General features: G+C 38.9%; 1 protein-coding gene across 1 annotated transcript in view; it reads right to left on the bottom strand.

Moving 5' to 3' along the window:
- The window catches only part of LOC136838573 (low-density lipoprotein receptor-related protein 1-like), a 496,729-nt gene that overhangs the window by 50,032 nt on the left and 423,201 nt on the right, over nucleotides 1–23,496 (bottom strand). Inside the window, 7 exon segments of the mRNA XM_067103732.1 lie at nucleotides 2,198–2,352; nucleotides 4,934–5,027; nucleotides 5,186–5,343; nucleotides 6,514–6,598; nucleotides 9,323–9,486; nucleotides 12,314–12,528; nucleotides 22,989–23,133. Coding sequence (XP_066959833.1) covers nucleotides 2,198–2,352; nucleotides 4,934–5,027; nucleotides 5,186–5,343; nucleotides 6,514–6,598; nucleotides 9,323–9,486; nucleotides 12,314–12,528; nucleotides 22,989–23,133 — 1,016 coding nt within the window.

The raw sequence follows: 23,496 nt of genomic DNA, 5'->3' as shown, positions 1-23,496 counted from the left end.
CGTAAACCAGGGACTGCCTGTACTCAGATATAAGCATTTTTTGAGTTTTTTTGTGTTTGAACTATCCAAATAGGAAGTTCTAAGTGTTTTTAGAGAGGTTTTATGTATTCGTGGATTTTAGCTATTTGCGAGGGGGTGTGGTACGCATCTCCCGCAAATACAGGGGGTTTACTATACAGGCACTCCCTGGTTATAAGTGGCCTCGGTTATCGGCGATCCGGTTTTGCGGCACTTGTCTAGTGACGGCGATAACTGGATTCTGGCCCCGATATGTGCTGATCCCTGCTTACTGGTGCCAATAACCGGGGATCGGCACTAGTATCACAGATTTTCAGTTATCATCACGCCGTCGGGAAGAGAAGCCCTGCCGATAACCAGGGAGTGCCCGTATATACATATATAATATATATATGTATACTATATATATATAATATATATATATATATATATATATATATATATATATATATATATATATATATATATATATATATATATATATATATATATATATATATATATATATATATATATATATATGTATGTATAGCATTTGTTAACCACAAGGCCCTCTTAACTTCTCAACTTCACATTTTAGAAACACTTATCACTATGAAGTTTGTTCAGATGCCTGGCTGAGATGTGATCTTGGGTTCGGGGTATCAGAAGAAGGTAACAATGATTAACAACCAACGAAGAAAGGTATACAGTCGACTCCTGGTATTCGCGGGGGATGCATATCCCCGCCCTGCGAATAGCTAAAATCCACAAATACTTGTCACCCCTCTAAAAACGCTTATAACTGCCTATTTTGATAGTTCAAACACCAAAAAACCCTTTAAAAATGCTTATACCTGAGTATTTTAATAATTTTATCACAAAAAGTGCAGTAACGAAAATATGAAAACAAATTAGTGAATATTTCTCAATGAAAAATACTGTGAATAGGTGAATTTTCCATGAATAATGTGTATGCAGTAATACCTTAATCTTACACGATTCGAGTTGCGCGAGTAAAATTATTTATCAATTATTACGGAGACAGAATAAATAACACACGAGAGAGAGAGCGAGAGATTGCCCTCACTTGAAATATTAAGTTAAATTATTTATGAACTATCATGGAGACAGAGAGAATAACATGAGAGAGAGAGAGAGAGAGAGAGAGAGAGAGAGAGAGAGAGAGAGAGAGAGAGAGAGAGAGAGAGAGAGAGAGAGAGAGAGAGGTTATTCTTACATTAGACATCAAAAGATGGAAATTCACGATTTATGAAGAAAAACGAAAGAAGAAAGAAAGAGAGAGAGAGAGAGAGAGAGTACCAGAAATCCTTTGACACGCTGTGGGCAACGATTGGCATATTTGACAGCTTTGCCCTCGCCCCTCTCTTCAAAGGTTTCATGAAAGATCGGGAAGTGATAATTGTTCAAAATATCACACAATTTACTATAGAAATGTATAAATTTTGTAATTAGTTATATTATTATTATTATTATTTAATCTTATTAATCTTATTAATATTTGAAAATTAGTACTGATTATTAGGTAAATCATTTATTTATCATACAAAACAAATAAGTATATACATGTAATCATAAAAATTCTCTCATCTCTTACTGAGATGAGAGAATTTTTATGGTTACATGTATATGTTTAATTGTTTTGTATGATAAATAAATGATTTACTATAGAAAAATGTAAATTTTGTAATCGCAGTTAAATTATTATTATTATTATTAATATTTTAAAATTAGTACTTATTATTAGGTAAATTATTTATTTATCAACAAAACAATTAAACATACATGTAACCATAAAAATTCTCTCATCTCAGTAAGAGATGTGAGAATTTTTATTACATGTACCTGTACTGTATATGTTGATTTGTTTTGTATGAGAAATAAATGACTGACCTAATAATCAGTGCTAATTTTCAAATATTATTAAGATTAATTTATACATTTATATAGTAAATTGTAAGACATTTTAAACAAACATCATTTCCCAATCTTTCGTGAAACCACTGAAGAGAGGGGCGAGGGCAAAGCTGTCAAATGTGTCAATAGTTGCCCACAGCATGCCAAAGGATTTCTTGTACTCTCTCTCTCTTTCTTCTTTTTCCTTCATAAATTGTCTGTTAGGGAATCAATTTATTCTGCAAACATACTTGATAATGCCAACTGGGCAGCAAATACTTACATGTACACAGAACCTGTCACATTCTGTAAGCTCACACCTTTCACCATGATATCCAGGAGGACATCTACAGAAAGGTTTACTACTTCCAGAAGCTATTGCACATGTACCATTATTTTCACAGGACAATAAGTCACAAGATGTATAACACTGAGTTCCTGAAAAAAAATATTATTCAATACAGAAAAATATTACAGTATATATGTGTAGAACGTATATGTGCTAAAAACATCACAAAGATGTATGTGATCCTAGCATAAATAGATACCACAAGAAAATAATGGACAGAATAAAATTACTGTAATATGTAGTTCCATGCTTATCCATAATCTTTCTTGTAAAAATGAAACAGTTCAGAATTACCACACACATAATTATGGATGCTAAGTTCTATGCCTGTGTTTATCAGTAACATTTTCATCACATTATTTTAAAGATTTTTTATGAGGAATGCAAACACTGTGGTAAACAATATTAAAGACAAACAGAAAATCACTGACAAATCAAAACAAAAGTCAGTACTACTTAATTCTGTAAGAACTGGTAAAATATCAAATGGTTTATATTTCCATTTAGATGTTAATTAGCAAAACCACAAGCGTGAACACAGTTCATAATCCAACATCATGACACTGATATCATGAATCTTACTTCATCAAGTCAAGCAGTGATAGTATTTCAAACTTATCCCCTGGACTTTTTAAACTTGACAAGTTTAAAACAAAAAACGTTACTGATACATAGGAGCACAGAAGTCAGTACTTGAGCTTTTGAGTGTTAATTATGTGGTATCCCTTTCAATAGCGCTAAACAATAAACATGTTATTTAGTTCATGATCAGCTTATCTTTTTTTTCTCGACAATTAACCTTTTGTAGGTTCATCTTCAATACAGACTATTACCATAGTATCAAAATGACATTGTAAACACATGTTAAGCTATTGCAAACTTCAGATAATTTCTAATTACCTGTGTCATTCTGTAAAATTTATTACATATGTAATGAATATTTGCAATCCAACAACAAATGTTGAAAGATGATGTGCCAAAAATATAACATCACACCACATAAAATAAGAACTACAGGTTCACAATCCCTTATCTGATACTCTTGGGTTTCAACAATAACATTCTGTAAAACTAAAAAATGCGTATCAAAAAGAACCATTATTTGCTTATAAAATAACATATCATCTGATCTAGTGTATCATGCAATCCTTAAAATTTTGTCCCAAAACATGATTTCATTATATATAATATGTATAGTGACAGATGCATTTTCGTTAGATTACATACAAATATGTTTAATGTGCAGGGCTCTTATTTTAGTAGATTATACTTGGCTAGGCTTCCTTTGCCTGTCTTATTTTCAATAGATTTCACCAATAAGCCTATGAGCAAAAAGTCTAAGTCATCATACATTCAACCAGGCTTACCAAATTTGTGGCTTGTGTAAGAATTCATTACTATTTCTTACAATTAACAACCACTTGCTACTGCATGCAAAACACTGGGAAAAACAACAGCAAGTACTGACATAAACAACAGAAATGAAATTGTTGGTTACTGTGACTAACACATGTTTATTAAGGGTGGCGTTACAATTATCTCGTTAAAAACTTGCTTATTTTCAATGTAATTCCATAATATAAATCAAATACATTTTTATTCATTTGTCATGCAATGGAGAAGATGGTGATAAGAAAGTATGCCGCTGACTTTAAGCAGCAGGTATTATAGCTGTGGCTGAAGAAACAAATAATGAGCAGACTCCAAAATGTTTGGAGGCAAATGCAATGTCTGAAACTGGCAAAATCACACATGTACTTCATTTAATTTACTGCATTTATAAATAAAGTACAGTATGTAGTTGCAATTTATAAACTCAGCTCTGATAATTTATGAAAGAAACATATCTCTGAATTAAGTTTCATTCAGCAGCTAAAGACAGTGATGATGTCGGTAAAATGCAATCAGCTGATGATTTTGAGAATGATAAACAAAACCAGAATGCAAATAGCAAATGATCACCCCATTTTCAAATGTGCGAAAGAGATGTCCAGAACTGGCGAAATCACACTTACTGCTTTTAGACTTAAGTAATTTGCAAGTTTTAAACCTGACTTTGTTAATTTACAAGAAAAAGTATCTCCAAATTATGTTCCTGCTAGCAACTAATGGCAATGAAGACGGCGGTAGTACCAAGGCCACCGGTGGTCTTGGTATTGCTCAATCAGCCGAGATTTTGAGATTGTAAACAGTATCAAATGCAAATAGCATACACTGACAATGTATATATTCTGTAATACAGTAACAATATGATAATAATACACATACATGCATTATACATACAGTAATTGGATACAGCAAGCAAAACAACCTTTATTTAAATCATCATTATTATAAATACTGTGTAGTTGTACTGTTTAACCTTTGCAAATGATTACTTTTCTCCAGAAAATATTTCTTTTCGGAGCTTTTCAGTTTTTAGAATTATGGATAAGAGATCGTAAACCTGTATAAAGCTGTCCCAGCTTCAAAAGTATAAATATTTGGTATAATATACCATACTTATTTGACCTTTACAGTATTATACTAAACAAACAACAACTTACAGATGCACAACAAAGAAATCTAAATCTTATGTATGGTTCTTGAAAGTTGAAACATACTTTTATCATATTAACAGTTATAAATTGTACTGCAGATATTAAGTACTTGAAAGTAAATAAATATTACCTCCATCAGGACAAATGCTAATGTCACATTTAGGTCCTGACCATCCACCATCACACTTGCAGACAGGAGCACCTTTTTGTAATTTGCATTCACCCTAAAAATAATAATAAATGTCATAATAATAAAAATGAAATCAATGAACACTAATTTGTTCTTCCTAAATCATTATATAAAATACTACAAACTCATGTTCGCACCAAACTATGCTTGAAAAGTTTCATCACAAAATGGGAAATGTACAAGAATACTCACATGCACACAGTAACCATGGCACACCGTTTCTTCACACTTAGGGCCAGAGTATCCTGGGGGACATCTGCAAAATGCTTTCTTAGGAGGTCCTGGTTCAACTTGACATATTCCGTCATTCTCACAATCCCATGTAGAACAAGGATCATGACACTCAACCTCTGAAAGTTCAAAAAATTATTAAATTTTTGACCTGCACATAAAACCCATCAATATCATTCATTCATTTTTATGTCATAATTTTCCTTTATTACGATAGACATCTGCAAATAACAGCCCATCTGCATCAAATGATTCTAAAGAAGTCAAGGATTTGTTTGTAAAACAAACTCCCATAACACTAAAATGGATACTATGAACACTGTACAAACCTCACATTACTTTTCTCAAGAGTCCAATTCTAACAGAACATTAAACCGCTCCATAAACTGTTAATGCTAAGCCTACACATAATATCATCCTGCATCAATTATGGATTCAACCCAAAACCATAAGGTAGCTATCAAGAACACAATAACCAATCTCAAGACACTAAACAAAAACTGCAGTATATTTTGAGGCTTCACTGGTTAAGAGATACAGACAAATTTTAAGAGAAATGGAAGTGTGACGGCAGTCAGAATGACCCAACTTTAAAAATATCATTTATAATAGCATTTACTATGATTAACAGGTTGTTTCTTATGAACAAAAAGGCAGAAGAACGAGAAACAGAAGGAAGATATTTTATGAGAAAATTAAACTGAAGTAAACTACAATTTGTCTCACTAGGTTGCCTTTAGAAGAGTATTAATTTTGTACTCATAATAAACCAGGTATATCATCCTTCAAGCTAAAGAGATCAAGAGGTCAACTGCATCCCTCAATCTACTGTAGAATAAGCCTTACAAGATAGTTTTCCCCTAAGTATGGAAGTGTGGTGAGGGGGTTTTCTTGACTAAGTGCACCCCTCTAAATGTGGATAGTTAACTTGCCTACTTACTCCTGACTGGGATTCATTCATGGAAACCACATCTTTGCCACAACTAATATAATAATTTTAATAGGTCATGAGTTTCTATTTATATAACAGCAAAAATGTAACCCTTGCCTTAACTAAATATGGATTCTGAAAAGCAACGAGTTTCCATCTATAGCATATATTCATGTATACATAACAATTAAAAAATATAATGAATACAGTAACTGAAAAAGTGTGCTTTTCTAACTGATTAACACAATACAAATTCAGTATGTCACGGAGTCTACTTCCAGTGCCATAAACTAAATGTACAACTTACAAAGGAATTAACTCTTTTTCACCTCCAGTAAAAGTATATTACTTAACTTACCATCAATACAAATATTACAGGTTCGACCAGACCAGCCTCTCTCACATTCACATTTTGGATTACCCTGCAGGACCTTACAAGTTCCCTGGAAATTAAAATTTTCATCAAACATGTATATAAATTATATAATTCTAACTTTGCTGTCTTAATGTCCTACAGTATACAGTCACCTACCTACTTATGAACATTCATGTTACAAACAATCAGAGATATGAACAAATTCAAATTTTTCTCTGCACACCTATTCTCTTAGTAAGAATTTTTGAAAAGGACAGAACATGAGAAAGAAGAAGAACCTGTTCCTTTAACCCCTTCCCTGATTATCCTGAGTATTCTCATGATTAACTACCATGTATTCTTACAATCACGAGAACACTCGTTCATACTCGTAAAATATTCCTACTTTCCTACTCATTTCTATCTTCTTGATTAAACTCGTTCTTTGATATATTTCCATTTTTTATATCTCATCTCTCCATACGAAATGTTTAGTATGTACAGTATTTTTGTCAATAGATGGCAGTGTGCATTGTTTACTTAGTAAACTTCCAATGTTAGATGCTGTTCCTGTGAAATTCTCTCCAAGTTCATACCTTTCAAACAATGGTAAAAACACTAAATTTGAATGTTGTATGAATCTAAATTTTTTCTTTTTAACTTTCTAACATCCAAATTAATTCTTTATAATACTGCATGATTTAAAATACAGCGAATATAATATATTCTATGACTTCCGAGTTAACTCGGGAATGTAAACATCAACAAAATTTATGTACTATATCTTAAAATCCAACTTATGGACATTTCAGGATACGAACAGCCATACAGCCATTTGGAACATAACTCATTTGTAAGTCAGGTGGTGACTGTAAACTGTTTCTGTTTTATATACAATACATATTTTCTCTACACTATATATTATAAAATTAATATAATCAACACCACACATATATATATATATATATATATACAGGCAGTCCCCATTTATTGGCCAGGTTCCGTTCTGAGGCTCCTTTCACACTACTCATTTTTAATCCGCTGCCGCAAGTGATGCGGATCCACCTTTATCAGTCGACTGATAGATTATATGAAGCCTTTCACACTAGAGCAGAGCAGATTTTTCGCCAGAGCAGCACCGCCTTGCATGAGCGGTGCCCCACTGGCTTTGCGCTGATCTGTTCCATGGGTGGTGACAGCTGGCTATCATGTTCAATACGAGTCTTCACACCACGCGGGTTTTTTCCGCCTCTTGTGCGGCGAGCAGTAGTAGACCACGCAGTGCTTCTCGTGAACTTGAATAATAAACACACAGACATGGAACAAAATATTGATATTGAATTACATATTTCATTAGTAAAATGAAACCAGTATTATGGGACAAAAGCCTAGAAGAATACAAATGTCGGAGTTCTGTTACATCGGCTTGGAAAGAAGTTTGCTGTGGATTACAGGAGGATTTTGAGAGTCTGGATGACAAAGAAAAGAATGAATTTGGCAAGTGTATTTACTTTTCAATTTACAAACATTCTTAGTATATTAATTGTGGCAAACCAGTTTTTGCAAAGATATTTAGGAAATTGTATAATTAATACACAAATCTAGTTAAAAAGACATTCATTATTAAAATTCATTTAATTTCTCATTCATATTTTAGAATATTGCCAACTCAAAGCTCCCTCTTCACTCATAAAAAAATCAGCAAACACATTTCTGATATCATTTGCTGCTGATCCAGCCCACAAGCAGCGACCGCTGTATTGGTGGTTTTTGTCCACTATACCTACAGTGCAGAGACCGCATCGTGTGCAGAAAAAAAAAAAACGCATAGTGTGAAAGAGGCGATTTTCCAGCGCCGATTTTCAGTTATCAATGCCTCTGTTAGGTATGTATCGGTGCCAATACCCAATTATCGGCGCCAATAAGCAGAAATTGGCAATTTTCAGCGTAGAAAATTGCCGATTTTTGTCATTAAACAAGCGCCGTAAAACTGGATCGCCGTTAACTGAGCCCGCTGTTAACCGGGGACTGCCTGCATACTTTCATACAATTTTAATATAGATATTGGACAATTTATCAAACGGAAAAAGTACCTGCTTCAAAGTATCACAAATAAAATTAATAGTACTCCATATAAACTTCCCAGTACCATAAATCTGAAGAATAAAATCAGATATATTTAGAATAAATATGTGATATTGCCAGTACATAAGGCAAGTAGTAGTTTTAGTTCTATAAGTAACAAAGTTTATGCTCAAGTTTTACTCTCAGAATTAGATTCTAGTAACAGCTTTGAGAGGTGGAATCAATTCATATAACAAGGTAACCGTTCTTCATATAATTTACCTTTCATGTATGCCATACCAAAATTTCATATAAGTCCTATTTTACCTCTCTAGTAGTATCAGCAATGAGGTGTGAACATCATCCAACATACATTGTGGGTCATCAGTCTACTAAGATCACAGCCAGTACAAAGGGATAAGACTTGCCAGTAAATCATTTTTCTTGCTAAGAAATGACATATACTTGAGATTTATGAATGAGAAAGATTACCATCCTATCCCACCCTCCTTTTATTTCTATGAATTATACAAAACCAGTTTAATATATTAAAAAAATAATTTTAATAGAGGTTTGGATGGAAGATTTTGTACAGTACAGCAGTTGAAGAAGACAGTGGAAGAAAGGAAATAGCAATACCTTTAGTTAAAATAGTTAGAAACTAACTCAATAAGGGATCAACTAAGCAAAATAGTATAATTTTAAGATAGATTGATTTTTTTACTTGTAAAATAATCTACCAGCTTACATGATCACAGTAACCATCACACACAGAATATGTGCAAGAGTCCCCATGGTAACCTGGAGCACATGAACAGAAAGGTTCTGGTTCCTCATTGCCCCTCTTTACTTTCTGTCTGCATGTGCCTCCATTATGACACTTCAACTTCTTACATTGGTCACAACGGTCACCTGAAAGAAATGACAAGAATAAGAATCATAATATTCTAATTTTGAACCCTAAACTAAACACAAAACTATGCCTGTGTATTTTATGAGCACATATATACCATTCTCTTTAGAATTGTAGTTTGAAAAATAGCTGAAAAAGGTATGTACTCATAAAAAGTATTACTCTTTATCTTGAATCTACCAGTATAGTACAAAGGAAAGAACAGACAAAGACTTTATCAAAATCTTTGTTCTTCAAGGCAAAAAATGAAGCCTCTTCATTATGGCATAACCCTAAATATCTCGCTCCCCCTCCTTACCGCAGAAGAAACACAATTTTTTTTAACTAGTAAATTTTTTTCAAATGTAAACCCATTACTTTTAACACATACTATTTGTGTATCTGCATGAATTCTCATATACTTGTAACAGTACTTAAAAAAATCAAAATGAGGACCACAGCTTAAAGTGTGTCACTAAATGCACATATTGGTAACTTATGTCCCCAGTGATTAACTATCTTACTCCTTGTAACACCTAAAAGGCTACTACACAGCTGAACAATGGGGTTGGGAGGTGGGCACAAAGTTAAAAGCAATGGGTTTGCACTGAAAAAGCTTAATTTTGCTTTTCAAATATCAAATTTATTTCACTGCAAACCCGTTACATTTAACATGGCTTGAATAGTAGCTTAGGAGCTAACACTGGAGAAGGGGGATGAGGGACCTTAAAGTACCAGTGAGAATTCATGGGAAAAAGAGCAAAAATATCTTACAGCACTTGAAAGTAGCAAGGGGTCAAGAATTGTACTGGCCCTGTTAATTAAATAACAGCTGGTGACTCTGGAATTCTACACATTAATAAATGCCTCAGTGAAATAATTAACCCTTACAGGCTGTGCATGACCACGTGAGGCACAATAATAGCTCTAGATGTTCAATCCGGTTAGGCCTCAGGTGAGAATCAATATTTTGTACCATACAGTTTGAATGAATTTTGAGGGAAAAATGTTCAAATCACTTGAATGGGCCATAAATGACTTATAGCAACTTACCACAACACTAGTACCTCAGTACAACGTAGAGGGAGATCAGTGTGACTTGAGATTTCATGGGGGAATGTACTGCACCTCCCCATCCCAGGATGTCTTGTATATATTTGCTCATAAATATACCCATGGATTACTGTTGGTTTTAGCTCTTATCTTTTATGATTGTAAGTCAATAATTGTAATTTTGCAAGCTAAAATACCAAGAAATATTATAAAAAACACATACAACCCACTAAAAGGTACTGCATCTCCCCATCTCATAAATATTTTACAATAAATATACTCAGAATTTATTGCTGATTTTAGTTCTTACCTGTTATGATACTGTGTGAGCTACAATTGTAATTTTACAAAATAAAATTTTTAAAAATTATTAGAAAAAACATGTATAACTTGATAAAACTAACATATTTTTACGAGTGTCTTGGAAAAGAGACCCACACAGGGCTTAACTCCCCATGGAAAATTCAGAAAATTTTTTTGAATTTTTTTTTTTTTATACCATGTGCATTTGCATAGCTTCCTCTTTCCACTGATGTGATTTTTTTTTACCTGGGCACCCTTAAAGTTTCCCTGGTCTAGGAATGTTCTTAATACATTTTAGCCCAGCCTGTAAGGGTTAAAGAGATAAAGGACAGGGCTTTCCTAAACCTTTAATATCAACCAAATTAAGTATAATAAGTATTAGTTTCAAATCATTTAACCAGACAAGAGCTAATTTAGCTAGCTCTCACAAGACAAACCTAATGAATTTGTCTTTATTAATATAGTTTAGATTTCATTTATTAATCAACAGCTTTTTAAAAATGGTAAAATTGGGTTAATTCGAAATCATGGAGATTCTTAACAAAATTTCTTCAGTTGACTTATTTCCAAAACTTTATATTCTTCAATTATATTTTGAATGTTCACACAACAAATATTTAGACAATGACAAATTTTTAATTAATTTGTATTTTTCATAACTAACAAACCTGCGGTCTTGGGACCAAAGGATTAAGGTCCAAAAGTAACAAAACTTTTGAACACAGTTTCTATGTAACAAAAGTAGAATGTCAGCTTCAAGTACTCAGTGATAAAAGCAAGTACCAGTAGATATCCATTTTTTTTTTTTAAATAAATATGTAGAAAGTGCTATACACTCATCAACCTGAACTTTTGGTAAACTTTAGCAGCTTCTTCCTCTGAGAGACTATCTCCTTACTTGTTGCAAAGCTTCAAATAGCAAGAATTGGTACTTTAGCTACAGTGCCTTTCGGTATTTAGTTTGTTTGTATTGTACCTTGACCCACTGTGAAGGTTTAAATAGCAAGGATTGGCAATTTTGCTACAGTGCCTTTCAGTATTCCTCCAATCAAGAATCAAATTGAAGAAAACACACAGGGTTTGATATACTGTGTGCCATGGCCACAATAAACAAGTTGACATACAGGCTGACTGTAGCATCAAGAATAAGTGTTAAGATTACTACACAAATGCTGATAAATAATAAAGAAGTACTAGAACTGCTAAAAGGGAGGTATTTAAGGAAAGAGAAACTTCCACATTACAGCAAGTGGTGATACTACCTCTTAAATAGAACCTTCAAATTGTAAAAGATGGTACAAGTGAATATATTCTACACTTATTGGCTTCTCCCCAGAAAAAGCAAGAATAACTGATTTGTAAATTCTTGATTGGTTCTTTGAAAACCTAAGAAACAGGCTCTAGTACAGAAATGGTTTGTGGTTTTCACATAATGCATTACCCTACACAGCAACATATTTCATTTTTACATTAATATAATGATAATTATACCTGTGAAAAATCGTTGGCAAATGCAGTAAGGGGTCCCATCATCTTGCTTTTTACATAAACCTTTGTTCAAGCAGAAGTCAGTACATCCATCCAGTTTTTCACAGCGGGGTCCTGTTGCATTAGTAGGACACTTACACTGAAGGTGAGGAACTCCTTTGTCATCTGATGTTGGGAGTACGCTACATTCGCCATTATTTTTGCAATAGCCTGCACATCTAAATACATTATACAGTATCAGTCAAAGAGCTTAATTTGTAGTAAGTGTACAGCCATAATAAAATTTCAAATATCAGTGTACAGTAATTACCCAGTCTTCCCATAAGTACAATGATTTTTCTAGATACAGTGTAAACTAAACTTATCTGGATACATTAGAAAACAAAGACAATGAAAAAAACAGCTCAACAAAAACATCAACTTTTGTCAGTATGGTTTCACGCCCAAAAATTAACCAAAGTACTCTTTATAATGAGATCATTACTGGTGAAGTGTCATATGAAAAGGAAGAAGTTATATACTGTATAGATAATGATTTTGAGAAGCATTTAACAAAGAACCTAAACAGATGGGCATTATTAATGCATACAGCAGCAGAAAACTTCATTCAGCAATTGATGGTATTATATAACAAAAGGCCTAAAAAATAAGGCAGATAGGAGGTATATTGGAAGAATTTAAGATAAAAATGTGTCCATCAAAGATCAGTACTAGGTCCTTCATTATTTATTGTAGTAATGTGGGAAGCTACAAAGAAGTGCGGGAAGGCTCCTGGAAGCTACTTGACACCTAAAAAATGGAAGAGGGAATTGAGGAAAGGACTGACAATCAATGCAAGCAAAATTAAGATTACAGTGACTGGAAAAGAAGCAAAGGAAAAAGACACTTGTAAAGATGACGCATGGTTAGGCACCAAGTTATACAAAACACTTTTAAGGTATTGTATGTATGCTTTGTACTGTGTTGTTTATAAGCACATAGTGTAAGTTTAAATATTATCAAGTTACAAAATAAAAAAATGGTAGGAACTTATTGTTTTACATCTATACAGTACTGTAAAGTGAATAATTTGTTGTTCATATGCATATATAGTATATATGGTACTATATATATGGTACTGTGTAGTGATATAAAATTCTTGATACACGAGGGATTACTAAAAAAATGTTCTGCATGGAATAGTGTAAATCCGAAACCCATTTCAAGACAATGACATGACATATATTTAAATCACCAAGTACCATATTTGCTGGCATAACAGATGCAATTTTTAAATTTTTTAAATGTATCAAAAAGCTCCCCGGCATCCAATCCAGCCGTATTACAGATGGAAGACCGAGCACCAGGCCTAGCCTATGGCGAGCATACTGGGTAGGCACAAAAACTGTTGCTGATATTAAAAATTTGAAAACAATTCTAATTATTACAGCAAATTGTGTTACTGGAATTAAGTATGAAACCATATGTAAGTTTACACTCACCTTTAAAGGAAACTAAATGAAATTTACCATAAATAAACAACATTTATGTGTTACCGCGACAGGCCACCAGGGCAGCGCTATGATTTTGTTTACATCCACTCATTGTAAATGGCTGACAGGCTAACTGCTGACATAACATAAGCAATTTTCTGAGTCCAGCCCCGTGTCAGCCGGTGAAATTCCATTCATACACGAATTTCTAGGTATAAATTGCTAGATATACCAGAGAAAAAAGAGCTTTCAGGAATGCTGGGGTTACTACCCCCAGATCGAGCGTCTTCTCCAAGGAAGACGTCGGTATAACCAAGGGTGAGTGAAAGGATCACAACCACGGAGCTACACTCGAAACATATCCCTATGTTAAAACCCCCGGAAGAGAGCGGTGAGCCATTACAGCTCCCACACACAGATGCCCGCCAGGCCGGCGACACCAGCGCCACCTACTACATTCCATTTTCTAGCACGTGACTGTTACCAGCAAAATTTTTGTGCTTGTGCTCTTTGGATTTATTTCAACTGTTTCGACATGTCTTCAAGCAGTTTTACCATCTCCAAGTTAAGTACCATCTTATTGTGGGGTTTTTTCGATAAGTTTGGCTGATATTGTCTCCTTTTTCACAATTATGAGATCGCTGTTATGACGCCACGGCGTCCCCTAGCCAGCCATGTCGACCGTGAGGCGACCCCCTCAGTTTTTTCTGTCGGGGTTGTCTCCTTGTCGTTATATTCTTATCTGTTCCCCCGGTTCTCCTCCTGGCGGGTTTCCTGCGGTGGCTTCATTGGAGTTTTATTAGATTCTCGATGAACCCATACGAGTCCCTATTAGGTTCCCGTCATGCCCCGCTTAGGTCTCCCCCCAGGTTGAGTTCCTAGTTGGTATTAACTTATTATTATTAATATTAATATTTTTATTATTTGTTTTGGCGTTGGTGCTTTTATATATATTATTTTGTTACCGCTTCGAGGTAGCGGCAGCTTTAGGTCTAGCCGCTCCTCCGAGGTAGGCTACGCACCTCGCTTGAGCACATTATTCTTAGAAATTATTCTTATGTTTATTGTGTGATGGTTTTTTATGTATGTGTGGGTCTTTTTCCCTTGCCTATCATGTTAGGCTCTTATGCTTCCTTGTCCTCTCGCCCCCTCATAGGTTAGGTGTGGAGTGGTCCATCGGGTCGAGGGAGTTTTGTTGCTGTTTCCTCTGTGGCCGTTTTGGGGGTGGCAGAGTGAGCCCCTTTGTTCTCCCCCTTCTTTTCGAAGGAGTAGAGTTCATTGGGTGTGTCTCCTCTAGGCTAGTCACCTTTTTTGCCCCCCTCTTTTCGGTCCCGGTTGGTTCTCGGCACAGAATTTCTCTCCTGTTTCCCTTCCTCCACCCTTCCCGTACTCCTTCCGTTAGCCTAGGTTAGGCCTAGTTCGGATATTCATTTAGGCTTTGCCTAGTCAGGAGTTGGGCGTTGAGTTCTTGGTCGCATCCCTTCCCTCTGGAGTAGGCCCGTCCTACCAAGTTTATATTATATTCTTGGCGTGGCGTGTGCTTGCAGTCGAGCGGGTGAATCATTTTCCCTTGTCTCCTGTTTTCACTCTCGTAGCCTACTCCCCTTCCCCACCCCCCTCCCCTACCAGCTCTTGCTCTACTCGTGCGGGTGACGCTAGATGGCGTTTTCTCCGAGTTGGGGACTCCCTCTGGTGGAGAGATTCGCTCCCTCCCAGAACCAGCCCCCGGCAGCGCTGTGTTTGTTTCGATGTTTCGTTTACTCGCTCCGATTCGAGCAGTTTCAAACATTCTCTCTGAATCTTATTCACTCTCCGTCGGGTTACCTGGTTGGGTTGTTGACACCTGCTCCGGCTTATGTTATGTACTTGGCCTATCATGACGGGCATCTCACCCACCTTGTTTCACTGGCGGGGAGGTTCGAGAGAGGGGGAGTGAACGAGATAGTACGGATACCTCCGGTCTCCGGAGTGGATTTCTCATTTTTACCATCACTCGTATATTATATTACTTGTATATTATATATATATCTGGCGGAGTGAGCATCTCACTCCGCCACTATACTTATTTTATATGATTATTGAGTCCGGTGCTCCACCCTGGGGTTCCGCCGTCTTTTTTGCTGGCAGCCCTTGTGGTGGGTCCCTGTTGTCTCAAACCTTTCATTCCGCCGGAGTATTCCGGGGACTGGAAGTATCTTGCCTCCCACTCTGTTTAATTTATGGCTTGGTGGTCTCGTCCTTGGCGAGGGGGTTTTCTCTCCACCGGAGCATTCCGGCTGTAAGCTGAAATACCCTGGCCTTCCAGCTTTAGGTTACTTAGAGTGGTAGGTTCATGTACTTTTTTACACTTACAGACTGTTCGTTGTGAGGAGCCGGGTGCACCGCCGCTTCAGCAGCCCTATGGACACGTGGTGTGCCGGACCCACGCTGGTTGTGCGGTCGGTTAGATGACCTGATTGTCTGGCACCCCGACAGCTGTGAGGTTTGCTTCGCTCTGTGTGCTGGCATTCCAGGACGAGTCGGTAAGATATAGTTTTTCTTATTACGCTCCTCATATCGATGTAGTGTTTATATGGTTTTCGAACCATCTTTTCGTTCAACCCTAATTGTCTGTTCTCTTACAGGCGGACGAGTCCTCCAAGAAAACTTCTCTCGAGTCTCTCCGCGCTTGGGTGGCTGGGTTCGGGAGGAACGTTCCGTCGGGGAAGCCTTATGTCCTCGACGCCAAGTTGAGGGACCTGCTTTACCCCGGCGCCCGGGTGGCGGCTGCAGTGCCGGAAGAACTAGCCACCCCCATCATCCAGCAGATCCGGGATGCGACCCAGCCACCCCAAGAGGACATCCTGTACGCGGAGGTTTCGGAGGATGTCGCCGCGTTAGACTTGGACCTGGAGCCTATGAATACCGAACAGGACCAGGTGGTAAGTAGCGAGGTAAGTGAGGTTGCGGGGGCGGGGCCCCTTTTTGACTCCCCAGCTTCATCCATATCTTCCTTTGCAGGTTTTGTAAAGTCTTCCACCTTGGGTGACAGGGCTCCATCAGCTGTCCCCAAGCTGAAGTTGAAGACTTCATGGAAGGTGAAGGGCTTTAAGTCCTCGTCTTCCAGGAAAGCCTTGCCTTTCCCCCTGTCGAAGGCTAAGGTCTCAGCACCTGTAGCCTCCGGGAGCAAACCTGGTACCTCCGGCAAAGGCGCGAGTAAGAGGGCATCAAAACCAAGCCCTCCTCGCCAGCCTGCCTTTGATCAGGAGGCGTTTGCTAATCAACTATTCGAGAGGTTCTCGGCGGAGGTTGAGTCAAAGTTTACTCAGATCTCTGAAAAACTTACCAGCCATGATAATATACTGGCGGGGATGGCTCGCCCTGGCGGAGCCGAACCGCAGTATACTATTCCGGACACGGCGGATCTCCCTCCCTTTGACGTCGGGAACCATTGGCGTTTCGCCCTCCGTGCTATTCAACACGAGGGCACTTTAACTGTGGAAGGTCTTGGCACGAGACGATTGGAAGAACTTGAGTTCTTTCCCGCCGATCTCTTGCCCCCTTATCCAGGCTTCGTTAGGCTGACGGAAGAAGCCTGGGTGCGCCGACAAGGTTCCTAGAGAGAGTGATCTTCCCTAGGGACCAAGCTCAGTCGGCTCTCCTGCGCACTCTGACGGAGTGGCAGGCAGACAATACCAAACTTACACCTTTCAAGGGCAACTATACAATGTTCGCCCTGGGTGATAGGTTGCCGACTCCTTGCCTGAACAAAGTCGCTCTGGCTACGGCTCGAGCGTGCTTTGACGGCAATCCTTTGCCTCAACTGAGGGAGACAGACTCCACATCCCTGGTATTCCCAGGGGGTGAGGAGTTCTGGGTTGACGCTCCGTCCACTTTTACTGTGGGAAAGCTGGACGCTTACTGTGCGTCAACACAATTCAGCGAACAGCTTCCTAAGCTACCGGAAGCCCTGCTGAAGGCGGAGTTTGAGGCCCGGACTAAGCTAGCCCGGTCATTGAACTCCGTCTGCCTCACAGAAGCGACTGCCGTCTCCTGTGCAGACGAGCCCTTCTTCCAGGTCTTGGCTAAATCCCTGTTAGCAGGATTTCAGTCGGACCTGTTCGATTTCATGATGGCCAAGCTCGAATGCAGGAAGTTCATCTTTGCTGATGCCACCATTCGTCATGAGCCTAACAAGCTCATGAAGAGCTCGATCTGGGGCCCTAACCTCTTCCCTGAAGAAGAAGTAACCAGTGTACTCAGGGAGGCTACAAGAGCTAACCAGAGTCTGCGCTCTCGCTGGGGCATCTCAGCCTATAAGCGGAAGACCCCAGAATCTGGCGGCCCCCAGACGAAAGGAGGCAAACGGTTCAGGAGACACAAGAGACCCCATCATCAGGCGGTAGTCCAAGCCGTCCCGGTCTCGGCAGTGGCACAGCCCTCCACCTCGAAAGCCCATCCCCAACAATATGTGCTGGTTCAACCAGCCCATTCCCTTGCTGCACCCTCGTACGTTGCTTCGCCAGCGTACAACCCTACCTATGAGGGCCGTGGGTTCTTTCACGGCCTTAATAGGAGCACAAGGGGGGGAAGAGGTCGGGCCCCTTACAGAGGCAAATCCAACACCGCCCCAAGAGGTAAACCTGGACGTGGTAGAGGGAACAAACCCACTCCCTCCCACTGAGAACAATCAGGTAGGTGGTCGCCTGTATTGGTTCAGAGACCAGTGGTCCTTCAGCCCTTGGGCACACAGCATTGTGTCCAAAGGTCTAGGATGGAGCTGGACCAAAGACCCTCCTCCTCTGATCAGGTTTTACCAGCCACCCTCAAGAGTCCTACAGGACTACGTGGCGGAATTGCTCAACAAGCGAACAATAAAGAAAGTAAGGCACCTAAAGTTTCAAGGCAGGTTATTCACTGTTCCCAAGAAAGACTCCGATTAGCAAAGAGTGATCCTGGATCTGTCGCGCCTAAATCTTTACATAAAATGCGACAAATTTCACATGCTTACGGTAGCACAGGTACGGACTCTACTTCCGCGTGGAGCCGTCACCACCTCTATCGATCTTTCAGATGCTTACTATCACGTCCCGGTTGCGCGGAGCTTCTCTCCGTTCCTGGGTTTCAGACTCGGGAATCAAGCCTACTCCTTCAGGGTCATGCCTTTCGGTCTAAATATTGCACCCAGGATATTTACAAAGCTGGCGGACACGGTAGTTCAGCAACTCCGGTCCGGAGGGATATCCCTAGCAGCGTACCTAGACGATTGGATAATTTGGGCTCCAACAGTTCTAGAATGTCGGAAGGCCACGACCACGGTCATCAACTTCCTGGAGTCGTTAGGTTTTCAGCTGAACAGAGAGAAGTCCCGCCTGACTCCGGAGTCCCGGTTTCAGTGGCTGGGTCTCCAGTGGGATCTGTCCTCTTACACGTTATCCCTCCCGCCTCCCAAGCGGAAGGAGATAGCTTCCCTTACCAGGAAATTCCTGAAAGACAAATCAGCATCCCGCCGGGCCCAAGAAAGAATCCTTGGGTCTCTTCAATTTGCCTCAGTGACGGACCTGCTCTTAAAAGCAAAATTAAAAGACATAAACAGAGTGTGGCGGAGTCGAGCCAATGTCAGGCTCAGAGACAAGGTCTCCTCCATTCCCCGGATTTTAAAGGCGAGACTGCAGCCTTGGTCCACAGTCGGTGGCCTGTCCAAGACAGTTCCACTCCAGTTTCCCCCTCCGGCGCTAGTAGTTCACACGGACGCTTCATTTAGCGGCTGGGGAGGGTATTCGCCAAAACAAAAAGTACAAGGGACGTGGTCCACAATGTTTCAGCGGTTCCATATAAACACCCTGGAAGCTATGGCGGTATTTCTAACCTTAAAGAAAATCCGCCCCCCCCGCCGGATCCATATCAGACTGGTGTTGGACAGCGCCGTGGTAGTTCATTGCATCAACAGGGGCGGCTCCAAATCAGGTCGAGTGAACCAGGTTATGGTTGCCATTTTCTCCCTGGCGAACAAGCACAGCTGGCATCTGTCAGCCACCCACCTAGCGGGGGTGCGGAACGTGGTGGCGGATTCCCTGTCCAGAACTACTCCGTTGGAGACAGAGTGGTCTCTGGACGGAGAATCATTCAATTGGATTTGCCGCCGGGTTCCGGGTCTCCAAGTGGATCTGTTCACGACGGAGAGCAACTTCAAGCTTCCCTGTTATGTGGCTCCGAACCTGGATCCCCAGGCGTACGCCACGGACGCAATGACCATAGATTGGAACAATTGGGAGAAGATTTATCTGTTTCCCCCAATAAACTTGCTGTTGAAAGTATTACACAAACTCAGGACATTCAAAGGTCAACCAGCCCTGGTAGCCCCGTATTTGCCGAAGAGCAATTGGTTCCCTCTTCTTCAGGAACTGGGGTTGCGAAGTCTTCGGATTCCCAAGCCCAAACTGACCCAAACAGTACAAACCAAGACTGTGTCAGCTTCCTCAAGAATTCAGAATGCCCTAGTTTTATGGACTTTATAAAGTTCGCAGCTCAAAAGGGAGCAAACATTGACCCCGTTAACACTCTGTTTTTAGAATCAGACAAGAGAGATTCTACTCTCAGACAATATGACTCAGCAGTAAAAAAATTGGCCTCCTTTTTGAAGACATCTGAAGCCCAAACCATGATTACTAACCTAGCAGTTACCTTCTTTAGATCATTGTTTGAAAAAGGCCTTGCCCCGGCCACTATTACCACAGCTAAGTCAGCCCTGAAGAAGGTATTCTTATATGGTTTCAAAATTGACCTTACAGATTCCTACTTTTCATCTATTCCTAGAGCATGCGCTCGTCTGAGACCCGTATCACGCCCACAGTCTGTTACGTGGTTCCTCAATGATGTTCTTAAGCTAGCATCTGAGATTGACAACTCTCAATGCACTTATTTGGATCTGTTAAGGAAAACTTTATTTCTGATTAGCTTGGCTTCAGGTGCCAGAATCTCAGAGCTATCGGCTCTCTCTAGAGGTGATGATTTTGTTAGTTTCCTCCCGACCGGAGAAGCCCTCCTTTCTCCTGATCCTAGATTTTTAGCTAAAAATGAGGACCCTCAAGACAGGTGGTCTCCTTGGAAGGTGGTGCCCCTTCCACAAGACCAGTCTTTATGCCCAGTTTATACCTTAAAGTCTTACCTTTTAAGAACTCCTCAGTGTAAGTCGGGTCCTCTTTTTATCAGGGAGAAAGGTGGTACTCTATCGTTAAATGCAATAAGACAACAAATTTTGTATTTCATTAAACAAGCTAACCCGGATTCAGTTCCTAAGGTTCATGATATTCGCGCAGTAGCTACTTCCACTAATTACTTTCATAATATGGACTTCTCAGAACTTACCAAATACACGGGTTGGAAATCACCTCTAGTGTTTAAACGCCACTATTTAAAATCACTCGAAGCCCTGAAATTTTCTACAGTAGCTGTGGGGAGTGTCATTTCCCCACCTTAATTAACCATCATCCTTTATCCTTCCCTACCCCCGCCCGCCTGCCTCATTTACTTCTCTGCTTGCCCTTTCTGGTTGATCATGCCTCACTGCCTTGCTCCTCATATTGATATTATTATTGTCTCTGTTATGATTGGAAACTGTAATTTGACATGTTATGATTATGGATTGTCTTTGGGGTACTGGGCGGTTTTTATTTTGCTCCATGTACCCCATATATATATATATTTTCCCCATGTTGTATATGTCTCTCTCGTGTGTAGCTATAAGGTTATATTTACTCTTTAGTCTAAGTATTTTTGAATGTATATTCTGCCTTTATAGTCTTAAGTATTTTGATGTATTTCCCTGCCATGTTGTTGGCTATGTCGACTTCTACCCTAATTTTAAGGTTGTTTACTGTACTTTTCGAATTAATATTCAATTTTTCATGTGAGAGATATCCTTATTAAAACCATTTTCATAGCTTGTGTTTTTCTTCAGGTTACCTTGTTTCCTCGTAGTTGGCAGTCTTGGCATGATTCTCTATCACTATTTCACCGGCTGACACGGGGCTGGACTCAGAAAAAGGATTTTGACAAAGGAAAAATCTATTTCTGAGGAAGGCCCCGTGTCACCCGGTGACCCTCCCAAAAGTGGCTTCTGCTCCCCCCCTACTTGCACATGCCAAGCCTGGGGATGGTGCTAGCCTGGAATGAAGTAGGTGGCGCTGGTGTCGCCGGCCTGGCAGGCGTCTGTGTGTGGGAGCTGTAACGGCTCACCGCTCTCTTCCGGGGGTTTTAACATAGGGATATCTTTCGAGTGTAGCTCCGTGGTTGTGATCCTTTCACTCACCCTTGGTTATACCGACGTCTTCCTTGGAGAAGACGCTCGATCTGGGGGTAGTAACCCCAGCATTCCTGAAAGCTCTTTTTTCTCTGGTATATCTAACAATTTATACCTAGAAATTCGTGTATGAATGGAATTTCACCGGGTGACACGGGGCCTTCCTCAGAAATAGATTTTTCCTTTGTCAAAATCCTTTTTTTGTAAGTTTGTGATAACAGACTGATAATTTGGCTTGTTTTCAATATTTTATTATAAATAACAAACTTATGAAAAATTGCTTACGATACGTCAGCCTGTCAGCCATTTGTAATGAGTGGATGTAAACAAAATCGTAGCGTCGCTCGTGGTAACACATAAACGCTGTTTATTTATGGTAAATTTCATTTAGTCTCCTTTAAAGGTGGGTGTAAATTTACATATGATTTTATACTTTATTCCAGTATACTCACAACATTATATTTCATGCACAGAATCAAACATTTTCCATTACAAAATCACTTTAAAATATCTTTCAATAAATGTCTGATGAAACATGCTAAAATTGTTTTCTTCCACAAAATATCCTTGTAAAATAGGGGTGCGTCTTATATGCTGGCAAATACGGTAATTACACAAAATATATTGATACTATTTGGGCATATAACATTTAGCCAATCATTATCAAGCTGCCAACCACCCATAAGGGTATTTTCACCAACTTAAACAAATATAAGAGTATAAAAATGCTAGATGACTGACTCCACTGACTCAAGGATCTCCACACTAGTTCCAAACAGAAGCATAGTCATTTGTTAACACCAAAAAAGAAATCATAATGATTGCAATAAGATCACATCAATATTTTTTTAGGATATGAGTGGAAAAGACAAATACTGTAATAATACGGACCTATTAAATTTTAAAGTTAGAAGAACAGACTAACCTGCTTATATCACAGTTTCGGCCTGTATACTTTCGATCACACTGACATTCTGGCCCTTTACTTGTGGAGACACATTTCCCAAATTTGCACAATGGACAGAGAATTTCTGGATTTGGTTTTGCAACACAGATTTTTGTCTTTTTATCTGGAAAGAACAAATAAACTGCCAACAATATTCTTTATTTATTGGACCTATATTCGTGGAGGTAAAGAAGTACACTGAAAAACATCAATGCAGTTATCACAGAAGGCAAAAATGATGAACAACTTAATGGAAAGTATTATGCATCACTTCGGGCTTCACAAGAAAACATAAATCCATTTTGTACGATGAAATGCAATGAGATGTCTATATGAAAATGTCCTATTAGTATTTAATTCTAGTGCTTAATCACTAAATGATCATTATAATCTGTATAACAAAAAAAAACTATTGCAGTTTTACTTACAAAAACTTACTACTTACTGCTTTAATGATTTAGCATAGTATAACCGTTACAATATAGTT

This window comes from Macrobrachium rosenbergii, chromosome 5 (genome assembly GCF_040412425.1).
Source record: "Macrobrachium rosenbergii isolate ZJJX-2024 chromosome 5, ASM4041242v1, whole genome shotgun sequence".
NCBI classification, from domain to species: domain Eukaryota; kingdom Metazoa; phylum Arthropoda; class Malacostraca; order Decapoda; family Palaemonidae; genus Macrobrachium; species Macrobrachium rosenbergii.
This window is presented reverse-complemented; position numbering and strand designations above follow the sequence as displayed.